The sequence below is a fragment of the Xyrauchen texanus genome, chromosome 20 (genome assembly GCF_025860055.1).
Source record: "Xyrauchen texanus isolate HMW12.3.18 chromosome 20, RBS_HiC_50CHRs, whole genome shotgun sequence".
In the NCBI taxonomy this organism is placed as follows: domain Eukaryota; kingdom Metazoa; phylum Chordata; class Actinopteri; order Cypriniformes; family Catostomidae; genus Xyrauchen; species Xyrauchen texanus.
The window spans coordinates 3564545-3585285 of record NC_068295.1 but is presented as its reverse complement, the minus strand read 5'-3'; the positions used below and the strand labels follow the sequence as shown (position 1 = coordinate 3585285).

Below are 20741 nucleotides of genomic sequence, written 5' to 3'. Positions count from 1 at the left end.
TTAATCCGAAAAAAGCAAATACCGAACCGTACCAAAACTGTAACCCTTACACCGTGATACAAACCAAACAGTGAGAAATTCAAAACGTCACACCCCTAAAATGAACTCACACTTGCGCGTTAATTCATTCCCTTTATAGTGAATGTCACAGAAGAGGGGGCGATTTCAGCCTGTTCTGATGGGAACTAAACAGTTCAATACAGTCACTTGTGATTGGACAATGACATGTGGCTGCCGCGAAAAGACAAAATATTTATTATCTTTCACAGTGTGTGATGCAAACAGTCTCGTGAATGAGCTTGACAAGCACCCTTGGGCCTCTTTCCCGCAACAGATTTCACGATGCATTGTAACTATTAGGTAGAGAGTCGTAATCTAATCATTGTCAGAGTGGGACGTTCCACCCCTACTAGCACGGATAAGGTCATACTTATTACTGAAAATGTATTGTGTAGGCTCTATGAAAGATGCTTATACACAATATATAATCCAGTATTGGCTAGAGTAAATAATCTGTCCTTTGATAATGATTTAGTTGGAGTTTAATGGAAAACTTTGTGTCGCGCAGCAGAATTTTTAACAGCCCCCGGAGACGGCGAGCCAGTGGTGCGTGCGTACCTTCTTAGAAAATAATGTACGATTTTTAGATGTCGTACGCTAGACGTGTCTAGTGCACAACTGACTTTGATTTACCCTGCCACTCACACTTTACCAAAGTTGTGTCGAGAAGGCTATTGTGCAACGAGCAGCCCCATTTACATCAGAAGAAAAACCTGATATATCGATAATCATTGGGAAAATCTTCTGATTAACGATACGCAAAAACTGCATCGTTTCTGCATCGTTTCTTTTGTTATCGTTTTTAATTAACAACTATTCAATGACATATGAATCCGTGGATCTCATCTTTGGATACACAGAACGAGTTAAGCTAAACTTTTAATCTCAACACGCAGACTAATAACTTGTACTATTCAATAACTGGTGAGTGAAATCTGAACATTTACCAGTCAGTGTCTAATTATAGTCATTATTAGTCACACAGCACAAGATTTGGTCTTGCATGTGAGTGATTTACTTGCATTATAGAGTGTTGCCACATAAAGTGAAAGATCGATCTTCGAGATCAATCCAACAAAGATCGCGATGCATCGGAAAATCGATATTTTTACCCATTCCTACCTAGAAATCGCTTATTAAGAGGTAAAGCACCTGATATAAAATTACCTTCTGTAAATGCCCCATTTATCACCTAAATGTTTTGGGAGTATGTCAGTAAGATAAAGTTTTGCTAAGAATTAGTAATAACCATTAGTGGTCAACCAACGTATTGCAGAGGCCGATATTTGGCATTTTTAAATAATTGCATCTGCGATTTTCCCATGTAACTGATTCGTTTTGCCAGTCTTGAAGTCACAGAGAAATGATTTCTTGCACATGAATATAAAATTACATTTGCAATGCATCTAAACAAGTGTACCTTGAGCGATACGCACTGAAGTCTGAAATAAGGCTGTTTAAAGTATGTGTTTTAATGACTTCCTGTCTCATCGCCTTGATTATAGAACATTTCTATAATATTTCCAATGAGAGTGCAGCAATTAATTAAAATAGAGTTGTCCTTCAATTTTAGTTGAGCCTCATGATAGGGCTGCAACTAACGATTATTTTGATAATCGATTAATCTAACTGATTATTCGACTATACTGTGATTATAGCAACGATTAATCATTAGCTCTTAACCAATTATTCAGCTTGTGCCCTGACTTAAACGGTTGTATTAAACGTTCTTACAAACAATAAAGAGGACAAAATCATCTTTTAAAAATACTTCAATGACATTCACTGAATTAAAGGTAAAAATACATTAAGTTTAATTCAGTAAAGAAATTCACTGCAAAAAATCCTATTGTTATCAAGTGTTTTTGTCTTTTTTCCATTTGAAATGGTCTAAAAATCCTTAAAACAAGATATATTTACTTGAGAAGCAACATATTAGATATTTAGACTTGCTTTAAGAGAATGTATCTTAAATATAAGTTTTGAAACACGACTGAAATTTGTCTCATGATCTTAAAAATCTTTTGATCTGATGGCATATGCTTAAATTTAGTTTTGTAGATAAAAATATAATTGTGCCACCATATTAATTTATTTCCTTATAAATCTAAAAAAGTTTTTCAAATGGATGACTTGGGCCAAATAATACAGAAAAGCAGCCATTAAGTGCCAAACATAGATGGGAACTCCTTCAATGCTGTTTAAAACGCATCCCAGGGTGAAACCTCAAGAAGTTGGTTGAGAAAATGTCAAGAGTTCATGTCTGCAAATTCTAGGTAAAGGGGACTACTTTGAAGATGCTAAAATTTAACACAGTGTTGATTTATTTTGGATTTTGTTTAGACACAACATAATTATCATAGTTCCATTTTTGTTATTCCATAATTTTGATGACTTTAGTTCTAAAATGTGAAGAAAATAAAAAAATTATAATAAAGAACGAGTGTTTCAAAACTTTTGACCTGTAGCGTATAAGTGTATTTTTTTCAATTGGTTATACTTCTGCAAGTGCAGTAAATACAAAATATACTTATATTCGAGATATACTTCCTAAAAGCAAGTCTAAATATCGTATATGCTGCTTCTCAGTTGAATGCATCTTTTTAAAAGGATTTTTCGGAAATAAAATGTCTCTCCCCAATTTGGAATGCGCTCTAGGTCCTTGTGGTGGCGTAGTCGGGACAGGACTCGACTCAATCCGGGTGGCGGAAGACAAATCTCAGTTGCCACTGGGTCTGAGACCATCAATCTGCACATCTTATCAGGAACGCATTACCGTGGAGTCATAGCGCGTGTGGAGGCTTCACGCTATTCTCCACGGCATCCACGCACAACTCACCAAGCGCCCCACCGAGAGCAAGAACAACATTATAACGACCACAAGGAGGTTACCCAATGTGACTCTTCCCTCCCTAGCAACCGGACCAATTTGGTTGCTTAGGAGACCTGGCTGGAGTCACTCAGCACGTTCGAACTCATGACTCCAGGGGTGGTAGTCAGCGTCTTCACTCGCTAAGCTACCCAGGCCCGATTTTCTATATTATATTCAACATTCTCAGAAAAAAAAAATCTCTTATGCAGTATAGCTGCTAAAGAAAACGTACATGGTTTTAAATATTTAGATTGGAAAAAAAGCCAAAACAAAAACGTATTTTGTTGCAGTATATTATGGGGTGAAGACTTCCTCTCACACCTTTCTGTTCACTTCAATCCATCTTTAACTCAATAGAAAACAAACTCTCTCTTCTTACTAAAGCTGCAAATTGGCAATATTCTTCACAATAAGAAATGCACATATATTATGATTCAATAAGTCACGAGCCATCACGTTATAGTCTAGCTGCGGCAAGCGTGCGTGCTCGAGTGACGAGCGTCCCGTGACAGAGTGCGCATCAGCCGATGCAGTTTCAATCTCTCCCCCTTAGATCAGGACAGTCATGCAACTCATAGAAGAGGCGCTGACCGCACAGAGAAATGCCAGTTTCAGAGTTTGTAGTTATTAACATGACCTGCTTCCATATGATTTGAACTTCAATAAAGCTATAATGCACTAAATATATTTGCATTTAAGATGCAACACTGGGGCGTTTCCTTTAAAGAGCTCCGGCTCCGCTTGGTCCACAACCAGAGTGCTTCTGTATTTACTTATTTGGTATTTTTGGATACATACTTTGTGATCGCCTGAAGCTGTTTGGAAAGTTTAGAGAGCATCTGGACTGTGATCTGTGCAATTCTTCCTCACCTCAGTCAGACACGTGCTGCTCTCATCATTGTAGGTTAATGTGATCTCATGTTACGTTAAATGACATCAAACAACTATCTGATAACGAAAATATTTGTCAACAATTTTTTTTATTGTCGACGTTGTCCATAACATCTAGAATAGTTCTAATAATAAGCTTGGAAATTTTGGTGAAAACATTCAAATACTCTGTACATATCTAACCATCTGTAACACATGAAGCAATACAATCAGCATGGAGACTCACACTTGTCTGATGCGACATTACTGTCGGGTCTAATGTAGATGGCACTGCATCAACTTTTCATTTAAGTCTCTCTGAAAAGCCTACATCGAACTGTCTTGTTTGACAGTCGACTAATGTCGACTAATCGTTTCAGCCCTACCCCATGACTACACCCCAATTATACAGTCAAGATGTGGTTCTTTTAACAAGCTCTTGAGTTTGATTACCAGAAACTCAAACAAACTGCCTGCTGTTAGATTTGCATGCCAAATTGGCAAACTGTTATGGCTTGTGGTTGTCTAACCAAAAGGTGTAGAGGTGTGAAAGAATTTGGACAACATTTGTAAACACCTGTGCATTGGATGGTTGGATGGTTAACTAACTAACTGACAATACATTCAATTGGTCATAGCTATAAAAGCCAACACTAGATATGTAAAAGCATACATACAACATAAAGCCTGGTCCTCGTTAGTGTGAATTTGTATGACTTTTAACAGTAGGCCTATATCAGAGGGGTTTATAACCCAACAAACCAGTAACAGAGCTGTCTGATGCTTTACAACTAGCCTAAAACTGCAAACTTGTCATTAAAAACGATGAATCGCCCAATTAAAGCAAATCAACACCAACAACACAAACTATAAACGAGTTACTGAGGATGTCAAGTTTACAAGCACAAACACAGCTGACAAATTAAACCATGAAGACGTTAGAAATCAAGCCCTTATGGTACCATGGTACCACATTCATATACCATGGTTTTTACAAGTCACTCCAATGTACCACAAAAAATACTATGGTACATATCAAAAACACTGTAGTACTATGGTACTGAGTTACTTCCAAATTCATATATAATGGTATTAACATGGTAACCCAATGTGTTTTAAAGAATCCCTTTGTGCTACCATAAAAGGTTTACAAAAACATGGTATTACCATGGTAATATTTTGTACTGCTCTGTTAAGTATATACAATCCTAAATGCCATAAAACGACATGATTACGTTGTTTAATCTCTATTCAAATGGCTAACGGCTCTGACAGTGATGTTTATATGGATTTATGTTATATGTGTGATATTATGTTGTTGTGCTGCTAACTACCATAGCGTCGTAAAACAAATGACCGCTGCCAATTGTCTTTTAGGCAACTATTTAGAGTCGCAGCAGATACAACACCTCATATGTTATCGATAAAATTACTGAAAATAAATTAACACGATAAATGAGGTTTACAGGAGACAAGAAGACTGTTCAAAGCCAAGCCAAACAAAGCGCGGCCTGCGGGGAGATCAGAAGCCTCGGTGTTTCCTGACGCATGAAACGCCTCGAAAAACACAAATCAACGCACGAAACACCAGGAATCAACACATTTACCCTTTAGGATCGGTATTCGGCGTGGATCAAGCTCGGTTTGGAGTGTGTTCGAGAAATACTCACCTCTTTCTGCGTTGTTTCTGTCCGGCGGAACCGGGCGCGGCCTCGACACTCGCCGCGGTCTGCGGTTGGTCGCTCTGACGGAGTTCATTTGACGGGTTTCTGGTTAAAACACACACCGCTGCAGCCCGTTCCTTTGGATCTTTACTCTGTCGTGGGTTCAGAAAATGTAAATAAACGCCTAACGTGCATTGCACTGGGAATCTGCTCGGTCTGAGCTCCGAGGAAGCTGTTTTTACTGTCCAAACGCTCCGATACTAGAGCTCCGATTTCGATTTTCAGTGGCAGGAGGAGCCATTTACACACACATACACACACATGCACACAAGCAGTTCCATTCCCAACCACACGGGGCCGCCATACACCAAGCGCAACAGATTTTCAGTGGCAGGAAGCCATTTACACACACACGCACACACACAGTTCCATTACAAACCACACGGGGCCGCCATACACCAATTTTAACAGATTTTCTCCTTTCACTGACAAAAAAGTATAATGGTATTTTTGACTTTGGGGGGTATTATTTATTTTTGGACCATAATAATATCATGCTTTTGTACATGCACCATGGTATTCCTTAAAATACCTTGTAGTACCATATAAATAGCATGGTATGTGAATCACACTTACAAAAAAAGTGTACTCACACTACATCAGAAATACCATGGGATCAAATCATGTTTTTTTTTTAATTCATTTTATTTATGTGAGAGTACCAAGGGCTTCAGTACCGACGAATAGGCCTATATCACCATTAATTGGCCCTATATTACTGTATACACTGGCGGCCAAAAGTTTGGAATAATGTACAGATTTTGCTGTTTCGGAAGGAAATTGGTACTTTAATTCACCAAGTTGGCATTTAACTAATCACAAAGCATTGTCAGGATATTACTGATGTAAAAAACAGCACTTGAAAAAAAATTAATATTTTTGATCAAATCTAGACGGGCCCCATTTCCAGCAGCCATCAACCTCAAAACCTTATCCTTGAGGAATCAAGCTAAATTGATCATTTGCTACTAGAAAACCACTTACCATTACATCAAACAATGCAATAGACTGGCATGTCTTCAGGTCAATATTAGGTCAAAAATGGCAAAAAAAGAAACAGCTTTCTCTAGAAACTCCCCAGTCTGAAGATTTCATACAAAGGTGTACAATACAGTCTTCAAAGACAAAGGACAACTGGCTCTAACAAGGACAGAAAGAGATGTGGAAGACCAGATGTGCAACTAAACAAGAGGATAAGTACATCAGAGTCTCTAGTTTGAGAAATAGACGCCTCACATGTCCTCCGCTGACAGCTTCATTGAATTCTACCTGCTCAACACCAGTTTCATGTACAACAGTAAAGAGAAGACTCAGGAGGACTTATGGGGAGAATTGCAAAGAAAGACACTTTGGAAACAGAAAAACTAAAAGAAAAGGTTCGAGTGGGCAAAGAAACACAGACATTGGACAACAGATCATTGGAAAAGAGTGTTATGGATCTTAACCCCATTGAGCTTTTGTGGGATCTAGCTAGACTGTAAGGTGTGTGAGAAGTGCCCTACAAGACAGTCACATCTATGGCAAGTGCTACAGGAAGTGTGGGGTGAAAGGTCAAGTGCTACAGGAAGTGTGGGGTGAAAGGTCAAGTGCTACAGGAAGTGTGGGGTGAAAGGTCAAGTGCTACAGGAAGTGTGGGGTGAAAGGTCACCTGAGTATCTGGAGAAACTGATGGCTAGAATAACAAGGATCTGCAAAGCTGTCATTGCTGCACACAGAGGATTTTTGATGAGAACACTTTGAAGTAGTCTAATCTAATCGTAAAAGTAATTTTTCACATTATTAATGTCCTGACTATACATTGTGAACAGTTTAATGCCACTTTGGTGAATAAAAGTTCCAATATCTTTCCATACGTGCAAAATCTGTAATTATTCCAAACTTTTGACCACCAGTGTATGTTCACCATGGCATACACCATATTTGTTTGAAAAATACAAGGATAGACATGAAACTGTTCTTTTAATTCTTTCAAATAAATCATATAAAATTAAATAAATTATTCATGAACCATCCAACGAATTTAAAGGGGCAGCGTTAAATTAGAAAACATACATTTTAACAGTAGACGTTAAATTTAGATTTTAAATTCACTATTGTTTTATATAATTTTTCTAGAGTTTATAGAGTATTTAACACAATTACATCAGAAGTAACTTTAATTAAATTACTGAAAATGTAAGAGTAATCCATTACTTTACTTTTTCAATGAAAGCTGGTTCAGTCCAGAAGGGGAAAAGTACTCTGGTGTAATGTCAATTGGAGAGTTATATTACTGTCATGGTTACATTAAAAAAATACTCTTATTGAGTAACTTTGTCTAGTTTAACAGTTATATATGTCATTTATAAATATATAACTGATATATCGTATGTAATGTTTTATAATATACATTAACCTGAGGAAAACTGCATGCTTCTGATAAATGTTAAACTTTTAGATTTACGAGCAACATACTCTATAGTCAGAAATCACCTTTATATAATTAGCATCAGATCCACAAAGCTGTCACTCAAATCAGTTATTAGGTTAACCATTGTGACCATTTGCTCTCGTAAATGACAGCTGTGAGATGCACGCCAAGACACATAAGAAACATGTTATGAGTGTTCTTAGTTATTCACGTGAATATGCTAATTGAAATCTTTATAGCTAAGTATTCATGTCCAAAGTACTATAACAGGACCATGTATACCATGTCTAAATTGTCATGCATTATAAAGGCTCACAATCACAAATAATGCAATCAGTTGGGAGAAGTGACATTTCGTGAAAGATGTCATAATAACTGTATAACAGGGCACATTAACAGCTGTTTCTGTACATTATAAACCTTCCGAGTGCACGTGTTAAAGTGTCTTTTCTGCTGTGTAAAGAAGGCAGACTGCACATGGTAGAAGTTTGAAGCCTGAGCATGAATAAAATGTGCGTGTCTTCTTTCAGAAAGCAAGGCTTTCAAACTTTTACACCAACACAAGCAAACAAACCTTGACCCACCTTATGAAGATCATTTATTTTATTTATTGTGGCACTGGTGGAAACTGAAAGTGACTCAGAAACGGTAATGATAGATTTACACCACCAGATGTCGCTATACGCCAATTAATAAAGGGGGTATTCCGGGTTCAATACAAGTTCATGGGATTGTTCAAATAAAAATGCAAATTCTCTCATCATTTACTAACCCCGATGTCATCCCAGATGTTTATGACTTACTTTCTCCTGCTGAACACAAACAAACGATTTTTAGGAGTGTATCTCAGCAATGCAGGTCCATACAAGTGAATAGTGATCAGAACTTTCAAGCGGCAAAAAGCACATAAAAGCTGCATACAAGTAATCCATAAAACTGCAGTTTTAAAATCCAAAAAGTATTGTCCACCCAGCACCACTAAATAAATAAATAAATGAAGTACCATGTTTGTTTGGACAGGTTTTCTTTTTTGTAAGTGTACTTTTGTGGACATTTATCATGGACGCTCCATGGTGTTCTTTGAAGAGGTACGTTGAACTACCATGTAAATTACAGTTGCAATTGTAAACATTGTATGCTATAATCGTTGTGCAATACATTTATATCTTGTTCAACTAGCATCATTGTACATTCTCCACTTTATATTACATTCACATAATATTTAGCTGTGTATTTCACAGTTGTCAATATTTCTCCAGGCACGGTTGTCAGTCCACGCTAAAGTCCATCATATTTTTTGTGTCTTGTGTGATGTTGGTTTTGATTTGAGTCAGCGATGAAATCATATTAATCTCACAAACTGCTGTGACATCACAGTAGTGCAATTAATATTGAACTAACAACACATGGAGTGTGTGAGGGTGTGGCATACACATAGCGGGCTATCAGTGAACTCCAGCTGGTTCTGCCAGTGACAGGAAACTGTGTAAAAGCAGGATGTGGCATGTAGCTCAGTTGAACAGTTGATCAAATGCATGGTTCTCTGTGGTTGACTTTAAAGGAACTGAAACGAATTGTTTTTCGAGGTCAGTTTTCAGACTGCTCATTTTGCAGGACTATATGATCTACTGAGATTCACTCACTGAGGTTGGTACTCCATTGAATTACAATCAAAATGGCTTTATTGGCAAGACTGAAAACAACACATTATCGTCACAGACAAGAATCCATATAAACATAAATGAACATATGTCACATCCACACTAATCCGCATATGTGGGTCAAAAATGACCCAGCGTCTCGTTTTTAAGAAATCATCTTTATGTGCTGTGGTCTTTTCATCTGACACTACATGTATTCCTCAATTAAGGTGTCTTTAATCATAAAAACTGACTTTTTAACATTTGGTTCAAGTCAAGTTAAGTTACATTTGGCAGACGCTTTTATCCAAAGTGACTTACAGTGCACTTATTACAGGAACAATCCCCCCGGAGCAACCTGGAGTTAAGTGTCTTGCTCAAGGACACAATGGTGGTGGCTGTGGGGTTCGAACCAGTGACCTTCTGATTACCAGTTATGTGCTTTAGTCCACTACGCCACCACCACTCCATCAATATTATTTGAATTATAAGAAAGATTACATCACTTCCTATAGAATACATTTGTCAGCCATATATGATCCATATGTATTTACTATAGTATTCCATGTAAAAAAAATAATAATAATACATTTTATTTGTACTAAGATGAAATAAAATCAAGTTTTCCTTTTTCTCCCCATATCCTACTGTCTTAGTGTGATGTAGGCCACTGCCATGGCAACCATATCATGTGAAAATGACATGCCCTCGTGATGCTGTCTGTCTGGCCGTTATCTTCTTTAAGAGATCATTCCCCTCTTTAAAAAGATCAGATACACAGTGTCTCTACAAGTAGCTGGAAAGTCCAACTTAAAAATGTCTGAAATTCATTGTATTCAAATCAAAATATTAAACTAAGAATCATTTATTTTGATAAAAGCAAGTATATGCATTGACAATGGTGGAACCCCCTCTCTCAGTTTACCTTCGCACTTACCCATCACACACTGTTCTTGTGTCATTCTGCAGCTCATACACACACAAACACTCCAACCGAGGTGCATGCTGGGAGTCAAAGGCTGTGTGATCTGCTAAAGTTATGTTTTCTGTACTTGGGTCAATGACAAATAAGTATTTCAGAGATAATAAAAAGGAAAACATCTTTAAAAAGTCTCATTTCAAATGCTTGTGCCAACTTCTGTATTAATGTGGTTTTTGTTTGTTTTGTATGTCATTTTCAACAAACTTTACTGATTTACTGACTCTAAAAACATTTACACTGACAGTGTAAAAATTATTAAATATTATATATACATATATATATATATATATATATATATATATATATATATATATATATATATATATATATATATCAAATTTTTAATTATTCTTTACATTCAATGTTATATATATATAAAAGATTTAATTACTTTTTACATGTAATGTTAATATATATATATATATATATATATATATATATATATATATATTAAGGTCATAACCTTTTATTGTTATTTATTTATTTAATATTATAATTATATAAACATATATATTAATACATTAAAATTATTTAAATAATGATATATTATAATACATATAATATATAAATATACATATAACATTATAATATTATAAATAGATTAAATATATCATATTTATTAATAAAATATTATTTATGTAATATAAAAAATATTGTAAAATATCCTTATTAATAATAAAATAATAAAATATCAATGGATTTTTATTTTTTACAAATTATATATACATACATATATATATATATATATAACATTGAATGTATATTTATGTATTATGTATATATATATATATATATAAAATATGTAATTATTTTTTACATTTAATATTATATATATATATATATTATATTTATATATATATTTATTTATACATATAAATATAACATAAATTATATTTTATTAATAAATATGATATATTTATTCTATTTATAATATTATAATGTTATATGTATATTTATATATTACATGTATTATAATATATAATTATATAAATTATTTTAATGTATTAATATATATGTTTATATAATTATAATATTATATAAATAAATAACAATAAAAGGTTATGACATACAACTTAAGGTATTTTCTTTCCCCAACAATTTCCAAATTTGAATGAATATTGGCCTTTTTTTTCTTTTTTTTTACCCAAAAATTTATTTGAATTCAGAAATTAAAAACATATTCAGATATCAAATATCAGGGTTCAGGGAACATTAAAATTGTGATTTCCAGCCCTGGAAAAGTGATGCAAATTATATTGGTAAACGGAAAAGTAACGTTAATTTTATTAGTTAATATAAATATTTCTGCTTGTTCTTAACTCTTAAATATGTCATCTGGAATAAATCACTCTTTGTGAGTACGCAATCTCTATAAAATGAGTTTTAAAGTCCATTCATCATGAACAACTGGAAAAGTCACGTTGAAAATGTCACAAAAATTAATTAGTCAAAACAAGTGGAAACCCTTACAAAAGAGTTTCATTCATGTCATTGTATTTACTACATGCATTCTTTATTTTAATTAAATAAGTATATCCAGACACAAAAAATGAGCATTACAATATTGACCAATTTACATCCATTTCCAATGAATCAACAAGTCCATCTGCTAAGTCATTACTAAGAGGAAGATATCACCAACACACCAACGTCCCGCCAGCCCTGATCTGTCCCACCAGAGATACCTCCCCCTCAAGCTACCGTCGGAGAAAGGACAGATGGCTCATTAACATAAATAGGACAGTGAACCGTACTGACCACACTATAAGGACGCTGCACCCACCTAAAAAAGAACATGTAAAAGAAAACACAGTTATTAGGAGAAAGGGAAAAACAGCTTTAGGCCCCCCTTCCATTCCCTGTATTAATGTTAGCACCCCTTCTTTGCTGCTCTCGGGGCCGTGCATGGCTCTGTGGCCTCGGGCCATATGGCCAATGGGCCCCTCTGTCCCCGCAGCTGGGTATGGTTTGATCCAACACGGTGGGAATTTGGCATTAGGTTATCACACCTCCTCTTGCCCAGCCAGAGAGGAGAGCGGGCCAGCACCCGGGAGTCAGCCGGACACTAAGAATAGAACATCATTTGATGACTTTAATCATATATCGCAATCGTGATGCAAGAGATAACATGGTGGCTGATATGAGGGTGAGTAAATGATGTTTAGAATGGTCATTTTAGGTAAACTATCCCATTAACAGAACCAATGGAAGAGTGTGTGTTGACATGGAAAGCAAAAGAGAAGAAGCCGCAGTCGTAGCCCCGTTTCGCTGTCTCCCCATGCCTCCTGGTTGCGTAGGAACACGAGGCCCAGCCTGCCTGCGGACACACTCCTCGCTTCATTAAACACTGCTCAGTGAGGTGGTGAGAATGAGGCAGCACGCGTTCTCCACAAACACACCCCACAGCTCGCAGTTCCCCTTACACACCCAGAACCCATCGAGCCTGCAGGCGAGAGGTCACACACACACACTCAAGAAGAAAACACACACATCAACACACCTGCGGCCTCATTCAGTGTTTGTATTTACTCTGCTGTACATTTTTACTCTTACATTTGTACTCAACTAATTAAAACAAACTCACAGATTCGTTATTGATATTACCATCTACTTTGAAACTCTAGCTTTGGATGTTTCCAATCTTAGGAAACACTTTTTTGTTGTCCTAAATTTGAAGCATGCAATTGTCATTATATTGACTCCATCTACCTCCAAAATGTCTTATTTGATTGCATTGAATGGCTGCATGTACTTGAATTTCTTTTCCCCTCTATCACCTTCCGTCACAATATACAGATCCAAAATGTATGTGGCGCTCTAACGCCTTTTAGCTCTCACAGATGTGCTCATCCATAGACATTCAGTCTAATTTTCAGTTCATGCACCAGCCCCAGGTTCCGGCCCAGTCTGCTGGCAGGTCATCCCCGCATTTATGGATCTGGGAAGGGACAAGGGCAGGTTCTCTGATACGCCATAGCTTGGTTCTCGGCCACTCCTCCACCCTCTAGTGGACGGCAGCCGCACCTCCCCAGGCAGATCGGAGGCAGTCCTCCGGCCCCTGGCGTACAGAATGCCCCGTCGCGGTTTTGGTGGACTGTAGAGGTCTCTCACACTCCAGGCGGTCGGCCAGGAGCCCCTCCCCGCTCACGGTTGGCAGTCCTCTCTTGACCCTGCTGCGTTTTAGCAGCCGGTAGGGGTCTCCTCTGCCCCTGGAAGTGGCCCTGACCGCTCCAGACAGTCGGCAAGGAGCCCCTCCTCCCCTCACGGTCGGCGGCCGTTCCTCCGCATTCAGGCGGCTGGGCTCCTCTGTCTCTTGCGGCTGTTCCGATTTCGGTGGATGGTAGTGGCGAGGACTCTACTACGGCACATCCCTCCTCCTTCCTGGGTTTCAGCGCCAGTGTAACAGGGTAAAAGGGAAAGTAGGAGGCGAGAACTGGCTTGACAATATCAGTAATATTTTAATATAACAAAAATACACAAACATAAACACATGCAGGGCTGCTGCCCGCAGTTCTCTCTCCCTCAAACTGCCGCCTCCGGTCGCTCTTTAACCCTCTTGGGTTTGATCAGCCTGATTAGGGGCTGGGTGTGCAGCATCACAGCACGGCCCGGCCCGGCCCCACCCTCCGCCCTGCCACAATTGGATTATTCCCACAAGCAAGCTCACAGACAAGAAAAAATTGCTATTCTTTTGGGAACTGCTTAAGGTAAAAGCAGATATAAAGTTTTAAGACAAATTCCTCCTCTTCTGGACCCCACCTTTCCCATATAGAAGACACAAATATGCATGCAAACATGATATTTACACTCATCAGTCATGCATGCGGTTGTCTGGGGTGTGAACCTCTCCATTAGAACAATGGTTGCTGTTTTAGCATGTGCTGCAGCCCACACTGGGGCCGATGATTGTGCCAGTGACAGCGGCAGACAGCGTTGCAATTGTCCCATTAGACAAAAGTGTTCTTGTGCCTGAGGCTGTGGGTGGGTGAGGGGCCAAGCTACAAAAAGACAGTCTCTAGTACACTGTTACTTCAGATAAGCACTACACTTCATACTGACAAATACTAACAACCAATGACTACTATAAACAAATCATAAACACTGGATTTGTACATTTTTGGAAGAAAATGTGAGTGTTGTCCAAGTGGTGCTTGTCTGTGCAAACTTGCAGCCACAATGCTAGGTGGTTGCTAGGTGTTCTGACTGTTTTTTGCCATGTTACTATGTGGTTGCAAAGGCCTTTTGAGTGGTTGCTAGTGCTGTTTATTTTGACCAGGTGAGGGGCCTGAAGTTTCAATTCATTCGTCTTCCTTTACTGATTATTTGGCCTGGCCAGTTTTGACATTAAGAACTGGACCAGGCAATTGAAGAGAATTATCATTATAAGCTTCAAAGTAAGGCACATACTGGCTATTTATGTTCTAAAGTTACATTGTCCAGGGCGTGCTGAGTGACTCCAGCCAGGTCTCCTAAGCAACCAAATTGGCCCGGTTGCTAGGGAGTGTAGAGTCACATGGGGTAACCTCCTTGTGGTCGCTATAATGTGGTACTTGCTCTTGGTGGGGTGTGTGGTCAGTTGTGCGTGGATGCCGCGGAGAATAGCGTGAAGCCTCCACACGTGCTATGTGTCCGTGGTAACGTGCTCAACAAGCCACGTGATAAGATGCACGGATTGACGGTCTCAGATGTGGAGGCAACTGAGATTAATCCTCCACCACCCGGATTGAGGCGAGTCGCTACGCCACCACAAGGATTTAGAGCGCATTGGAAATTGGGCATTCCAGTGAGAATTCTCGAACAAACTATAACATGCATGTAATCCCCGCAAATGAGCAATTCAAATCAACAATTGTATCTCTAATCGGTGTGTGTTGTGTACGTCGGCTCTATCGGCCCACCACCCACTCCCCCCCTCGCGCACTAGTAATATTCACACACTAAAGGAAGCACATATTTACTCATTTGTTGTATTAACATATACCCGAAATAAATGTACATTTAAAATAAGAATATGACATTAATAACATGGAAAAATAAAAATGCATACTAAAATACCTGCAAAGAAATGTACAGTTAATCAGCACATTACCACATTCACCATGGTCAGAATACATAAAATCCGATTTGTCACGTTTTTTAATAAGTAACTTGAAATTTCAATGACCTATTGAACACTGAACTTAAAATGTCCCCGTTTTTCATTTCAGAAATCTGGTCATCTTATTGCTAGGACATTGCCACACTGTTGCTAAGGTGTTCCGTTTGGTTATTAGTGCTTTTCTATGTGGTTGCTAAGGCCTTTTGAGTCATTGCTAGGGCATGGCTGGGCTGTTGCTTATGTGTTCTGATGGCATGTTACCATGCAGTTTTTAGGGGGTTATGGGAGGTTGCTAGGACTTTCCTATGTGGTTACAAAGGTTTTCTGATTGTTTTAAGAATGAAACTTTAGTGTTGCTAGGGTGGTTGCTATGGCTATGCTATATGACTGGTAAAGTTTTCTTATTGTTTAAGTGCATTGCAATGCAGTTGCTAGGATGTTGTTGTGGTTTGTACATGCTAAGGGTTTCTTATTGTTTTTTTTTGTGTTGCTATGCGATTGCTAGGGCTGTTTAAGTTGTTGCTAGGACATTGCCAGGCTATTGCTAAGGTGTTCTGTTTGTTTTTCAGTGCTTTGCTATGAGGTTGCTAGGGCCTTTTGAGTCATTGCCAGGGCATTGCTAGTCATTCTTATGCAATTACTAAGGTGTTCTGATTATTTCAACCACATAACAATGGGGTTGCTAGGATGGATGCCATGGCATTACTTGATGGTTGATAAGGTTTTTAGTATATTGATATAAGGTGTGTGTGGTTGCAAAAGTGTTGCTATGCAGTGACTAATGTGTTCTGATTGATTTTAGTGTATTACTATGCAGTTGCTAGGGATTTTTGAGTGGTTACTGTGGCATTGCCAGGTTGTTGCTAAGGTGTTCTGATTGTTTTTTTTAGCTGTTGCTATGCAGTTGTTATGGTGTTTTTGGTGGTTGTTGTTTCATTACTATGCTGTTACTAAGGTGTTCTGATTGTTTTAAGCACGTACATATAGGGTTGCTAGGTTGGTTGCTATGGTATTGCTTGATGGTTGTTAAGGTTTTTAAGACATTGCTATGCGGTTACTAGGATGTTGTAGGTGGTTGCAAGGGTGTTGCTATGGAGTTCTGATTTTCTTTGCCATGTTGTTATGCAGTTGTTATTGTGTTCTAGGTGGTTGGGTAAAAGGTTTGATCAAATCCTTAACCCTAAGTATTAGAGATTCTTGCCTTAGCAAACACCACTAAACATATTTAAGCAATATAATGTGACAGATATATGTGTTAAATACCGTTCCTTTTAGACTTAACTACTTAAACTCATGCTCTTTTCACTTAATAAACTTCCAAATGTGTTCATTTGCCTGTTTGAAACCGCCATTGCTAAAGAAAAACAGAATTTACGAGAGCAATAAAACAACAGGAGATCAATAGGCTAATTCGATTGTTCCTACAAACAGTGTACTGTGTTGCAGAGCGGTTTAAAGAATATCTTTTGTTAGATGAACTGGGCAGCTGTTCAAATGAGACACTTGAACAATAGATGAAGACAGACATTCAAACAGACACTCACACAAATTAATGTGATATTAAAAACCATGATTATATGAAACCTTACTTTTCAATTGAGTCATTTTTCACTCCACTTCAAAGAATGAGAGATATAAGATCTCTTTACAGTCACTTCAAGTGCAGTTTGCATGTTTGCTTTCACTTTCTGTACATCTTTCATGTGTTTACGCTCCCATCTGGGCTTGTTTTATATGACTTTACTGATATCTTTCGAGGGGCAGTCTATACTCCACCCATCATATCAATGTTGCACTAAAAACAATGTGTATAAGTGTACATGTGTATATTTATATCTAAGCAATATCAAACCAAACCTGCTGGTTAAACGCACAGCAGCACTTCTGTACATTTTCCACTGCATGTCGAGTGTTTTATTACCTTCATGTGTCTATCAGCACAAATAAGAGTCAAGCAGGAGCTGTTGACACATTTCATAAAGGGCGAGACACACAAAGAGCTGTCAAACACGAGGCTTCTGTAAGCAAACACACTCCACTGTCGCAGTGTTTAATAAGGCTCTCTGTGTCTGGCAAACGCCACCCGTTGAGACCCATCCGCAATTCACGTCTTGACGAACCGAGAGCTCGTTAATGCACAGAGCTGACCTGAAGATGCCCAGTTGTGTTGTAAAACTTTAAGTTGATGGCTATTTAAAATCTTTAAGCATTGCATGTACATCCAAAATGTTTATAGAAATATTCTGTGTTCGGCAGAAATGGAGGTTCCAGTGAGGCACTCACAATGGAAGTGAATGGGGCCAATTGTTTGAGGGTTTAAAGGCAGAAATGTGCAGTTTATAGTTTTATAAAAGCACTTACATTAGTTCCTCTGTTACATTTGAGCTGTAAAGTTGATTAAATGGTCATTTTGGCAGGAATTGCTACAAAGTTGTAAAATTGGATGTAACTACACAGAAATGGTTAGTGAATATTTTTATCTCTAAAATCATGTTATCGTGCATATTGTTTACATCTTGTGGCTATACTTTTGAAATGGTGAGTACTTTAACGTTTACAGATTGGCCCCATTGACTTCCATTGTAAGTGTCTCACTCTAATCCATATTTTTTGTGGGAATCAATATTATGTCACAAATGCTTTCGATTAAGCTTAACCTGTTGATACGCAATCCCCCCGCACGCGGTGGTGATGTATCTACATATATTTTCTACTTTTATTCCAATTTGTGACTTTTATACATATATATTTTTTGGACTGAAAGCCATTCACTTTCATTATATGGGAAATAAAAATGCATTGAAAGTGAACGTGACTAAAGCTGCGTTCACACCGCCAGCGACACGCAGCGACAAAGCGACCTCATCTCATTCATTTTCAATGAGAGCTGGCGACTTCCAGCAACACGAGCGACGGCGACCATTGGCGAGCGTATGTGGCCGTGTCCAGTGACGCGTCATAGTTGAGAAATGTTTAACTTTATGCAAATGAAGAGCGACTTACGGAAGCGACAGCCAATAGGAGAGAAACTGTAGAGCTCACGTGATCCTTCTCTCTCTCTCTCTCTCTCAGCTCCTGCAGTAACGGAAAGATGTATGAAAGGCTAATTCTTGCTGTTAGCAATTTTCCAGTGCTCTATGATATGTCTCTTCCACGTACAAGGACATTTTTAAGAAAAATACTGCGTGGAAAGGTGTATCTGAGATCGCGGGGATTTTATGGACCCAGACAGACCGGCATTTGCATTTTCGCCGCAGATAAACAGCCGATATGGCAAACAGCACACCTGGTTTCTCATTCATCTTTGATATAAAGCATTTTATGTACTGATTCCATTTATATTTAGTCTTTTCCCTCCAAAATGTTTGTTTTTAGTGGCAAGAAAAGAGATTCGCTGTCAACAGCAATGGAATGACATCCGTGAATGTCATTTATAAACGTTACTAGGCAACCAGGAATGGGAACACCCACTAGCGACTTCACCGCCAGCCATTGGCGACCTGCAGCGACAAAGTCACCTTAAAGCTGCGTTCACACTGCCAGCGACACGCAGTGACAAAGCGACCTCATCTCATTCATTTTCAATGAGAGCTGGCGACTTCCGGCAACACGAGCAACGGCGACCGTTGGCGACCGGATGTCGCCGTGTCCAGTGACGCGTCATAGTTGAGAAATGTTTATTAAACTTTATGCAAATGAAGAGCGACATTCGGGAGCGACAGCCAATATGAGAGAAGACGGTAGAGCTCACGTGATCCTAATATTTTAACAATAATATGAATTATAAAGAAACTGCTGTTTGGACTCTCCATACACACCACTAGCGACCTAACCGCCAGTCACTGGTGACATGCAGCGACAAAGTAGCTGGCGATGTGAACCCAACTTGAGGCTAACATTCTGACTAACATCTCTTTTTGTGTTCCATGAAAGAAAGAAATATGGGTTTGGAACAACATAAAAGTGAGTAAATGATTAAATAATTTGTATTTTAGGATTAACTATCCCTTTAAAATCATTGCAGTATTCACAATGTTGATTTATTTTATATTGTCAGCAAAATCAATAAAATCAGTCACTTGTGAGCTTTCGTTTCTGTTAGGATGCCCCTTAGAAGGCAGCTGCTTTTAAGTAGACATTAGACAGCAAGGAAGATCACTAGGTTTTGGAACAAAGTTAATGTGCTTCAATGACAATACAGTTTCCATTACCCTTGTTATAAAAAAAAAATGTCAAGTGCTAATTATAGCAACACTGAACAACAAAAATGGATGCAAACCTACACTGGATTTATTTGTATTTTTAGAAATAAAGACCACACAGATGGCCAATGGGAGTGCCACAGTTTGTTGACACTTACCCTCAGGTGAATGCAAATAGTTCTTGCTTATCCGGTCTGACCGCCCTAACGCCTTTATCTATATAAATACTCTCAAACTGCCAACGAGTGAAGGTGGGGTTTTGTGTGCATGTCAGACGGTCCCTTCCCAAACCTTTCAAAGTATTAGCATGCTTTTAGCACAATGTGTGAACATCTCAGACAACCCCTTACCCACCAAAGGCAAAATTCCCAACTTATATCAGCGTTTAACTCTCTGGAACGATTTTGCAGTGACGCCATCTGACCATCTTAAATACGGGACACATTTGCACAATTTAATCTTTAAATACTGGATGGGTGGCAACTACCCTTAAATTGTTTACCAGACAAAACACCCAAGTAGCAACAATATAGCAATCCCTATCAACCACATAGCAATGTACTAACAACCATTCAGAACACCCTACATCCACCTTGTAACACCCTACTAACCACCCAAGCAACTGCTTAGCAATGTGCTAACAACCACAAAAAACACCATAGCAGCAACATAGCAACCCTAAGAACCACCCAGAACACTCTAGCAACCACATAGTTCCCTAACAAGAACATCTTAGCAACCGCGTAGCAATGCCCTGACAATCACACAGACTACCCTAGCAACCGCATGCATAGCAACATGCTTATCAGAACGTCTTAGCAACTGTAGGCTATAGCATCGCCATAGCAAAACGTGAATTTTGCAAAGGCAAGCACAATTCATG

General features: G+C 38.3%; 1 protein-coding gene and 1 long non-coding RNA gene across 2 annotated transcripts in view; both read right to left on the bottom strand.

The window, feature by feature from the left end:
* The window catches only part of LOC127660433 (F-box only protein 11-like), a 34900-nt gene extending 29152 nt beyond the window's left edge, over positions 1–5748 (bottom strand). Inside the window, exon 1 of the mRNA XM_052150651.1 lies at positions 5473–5748. Coding sequence (XP_052006611.1) covers positions 5473–5560 — 88 coding nt within the window. The 5' untranslated portion in view covers positions 5561–5748. The remainder of the gene's footprint in view (positions 1–5472) is intronic.
* The window catches only part of LOC127660445 (uncharacterized), a 216124-nt gene that overhangs the window by 144096 nt on the left and 51287 nt on the right, over positions 1–20741 (bottom strand). The window lies entirely within an intron of this gene.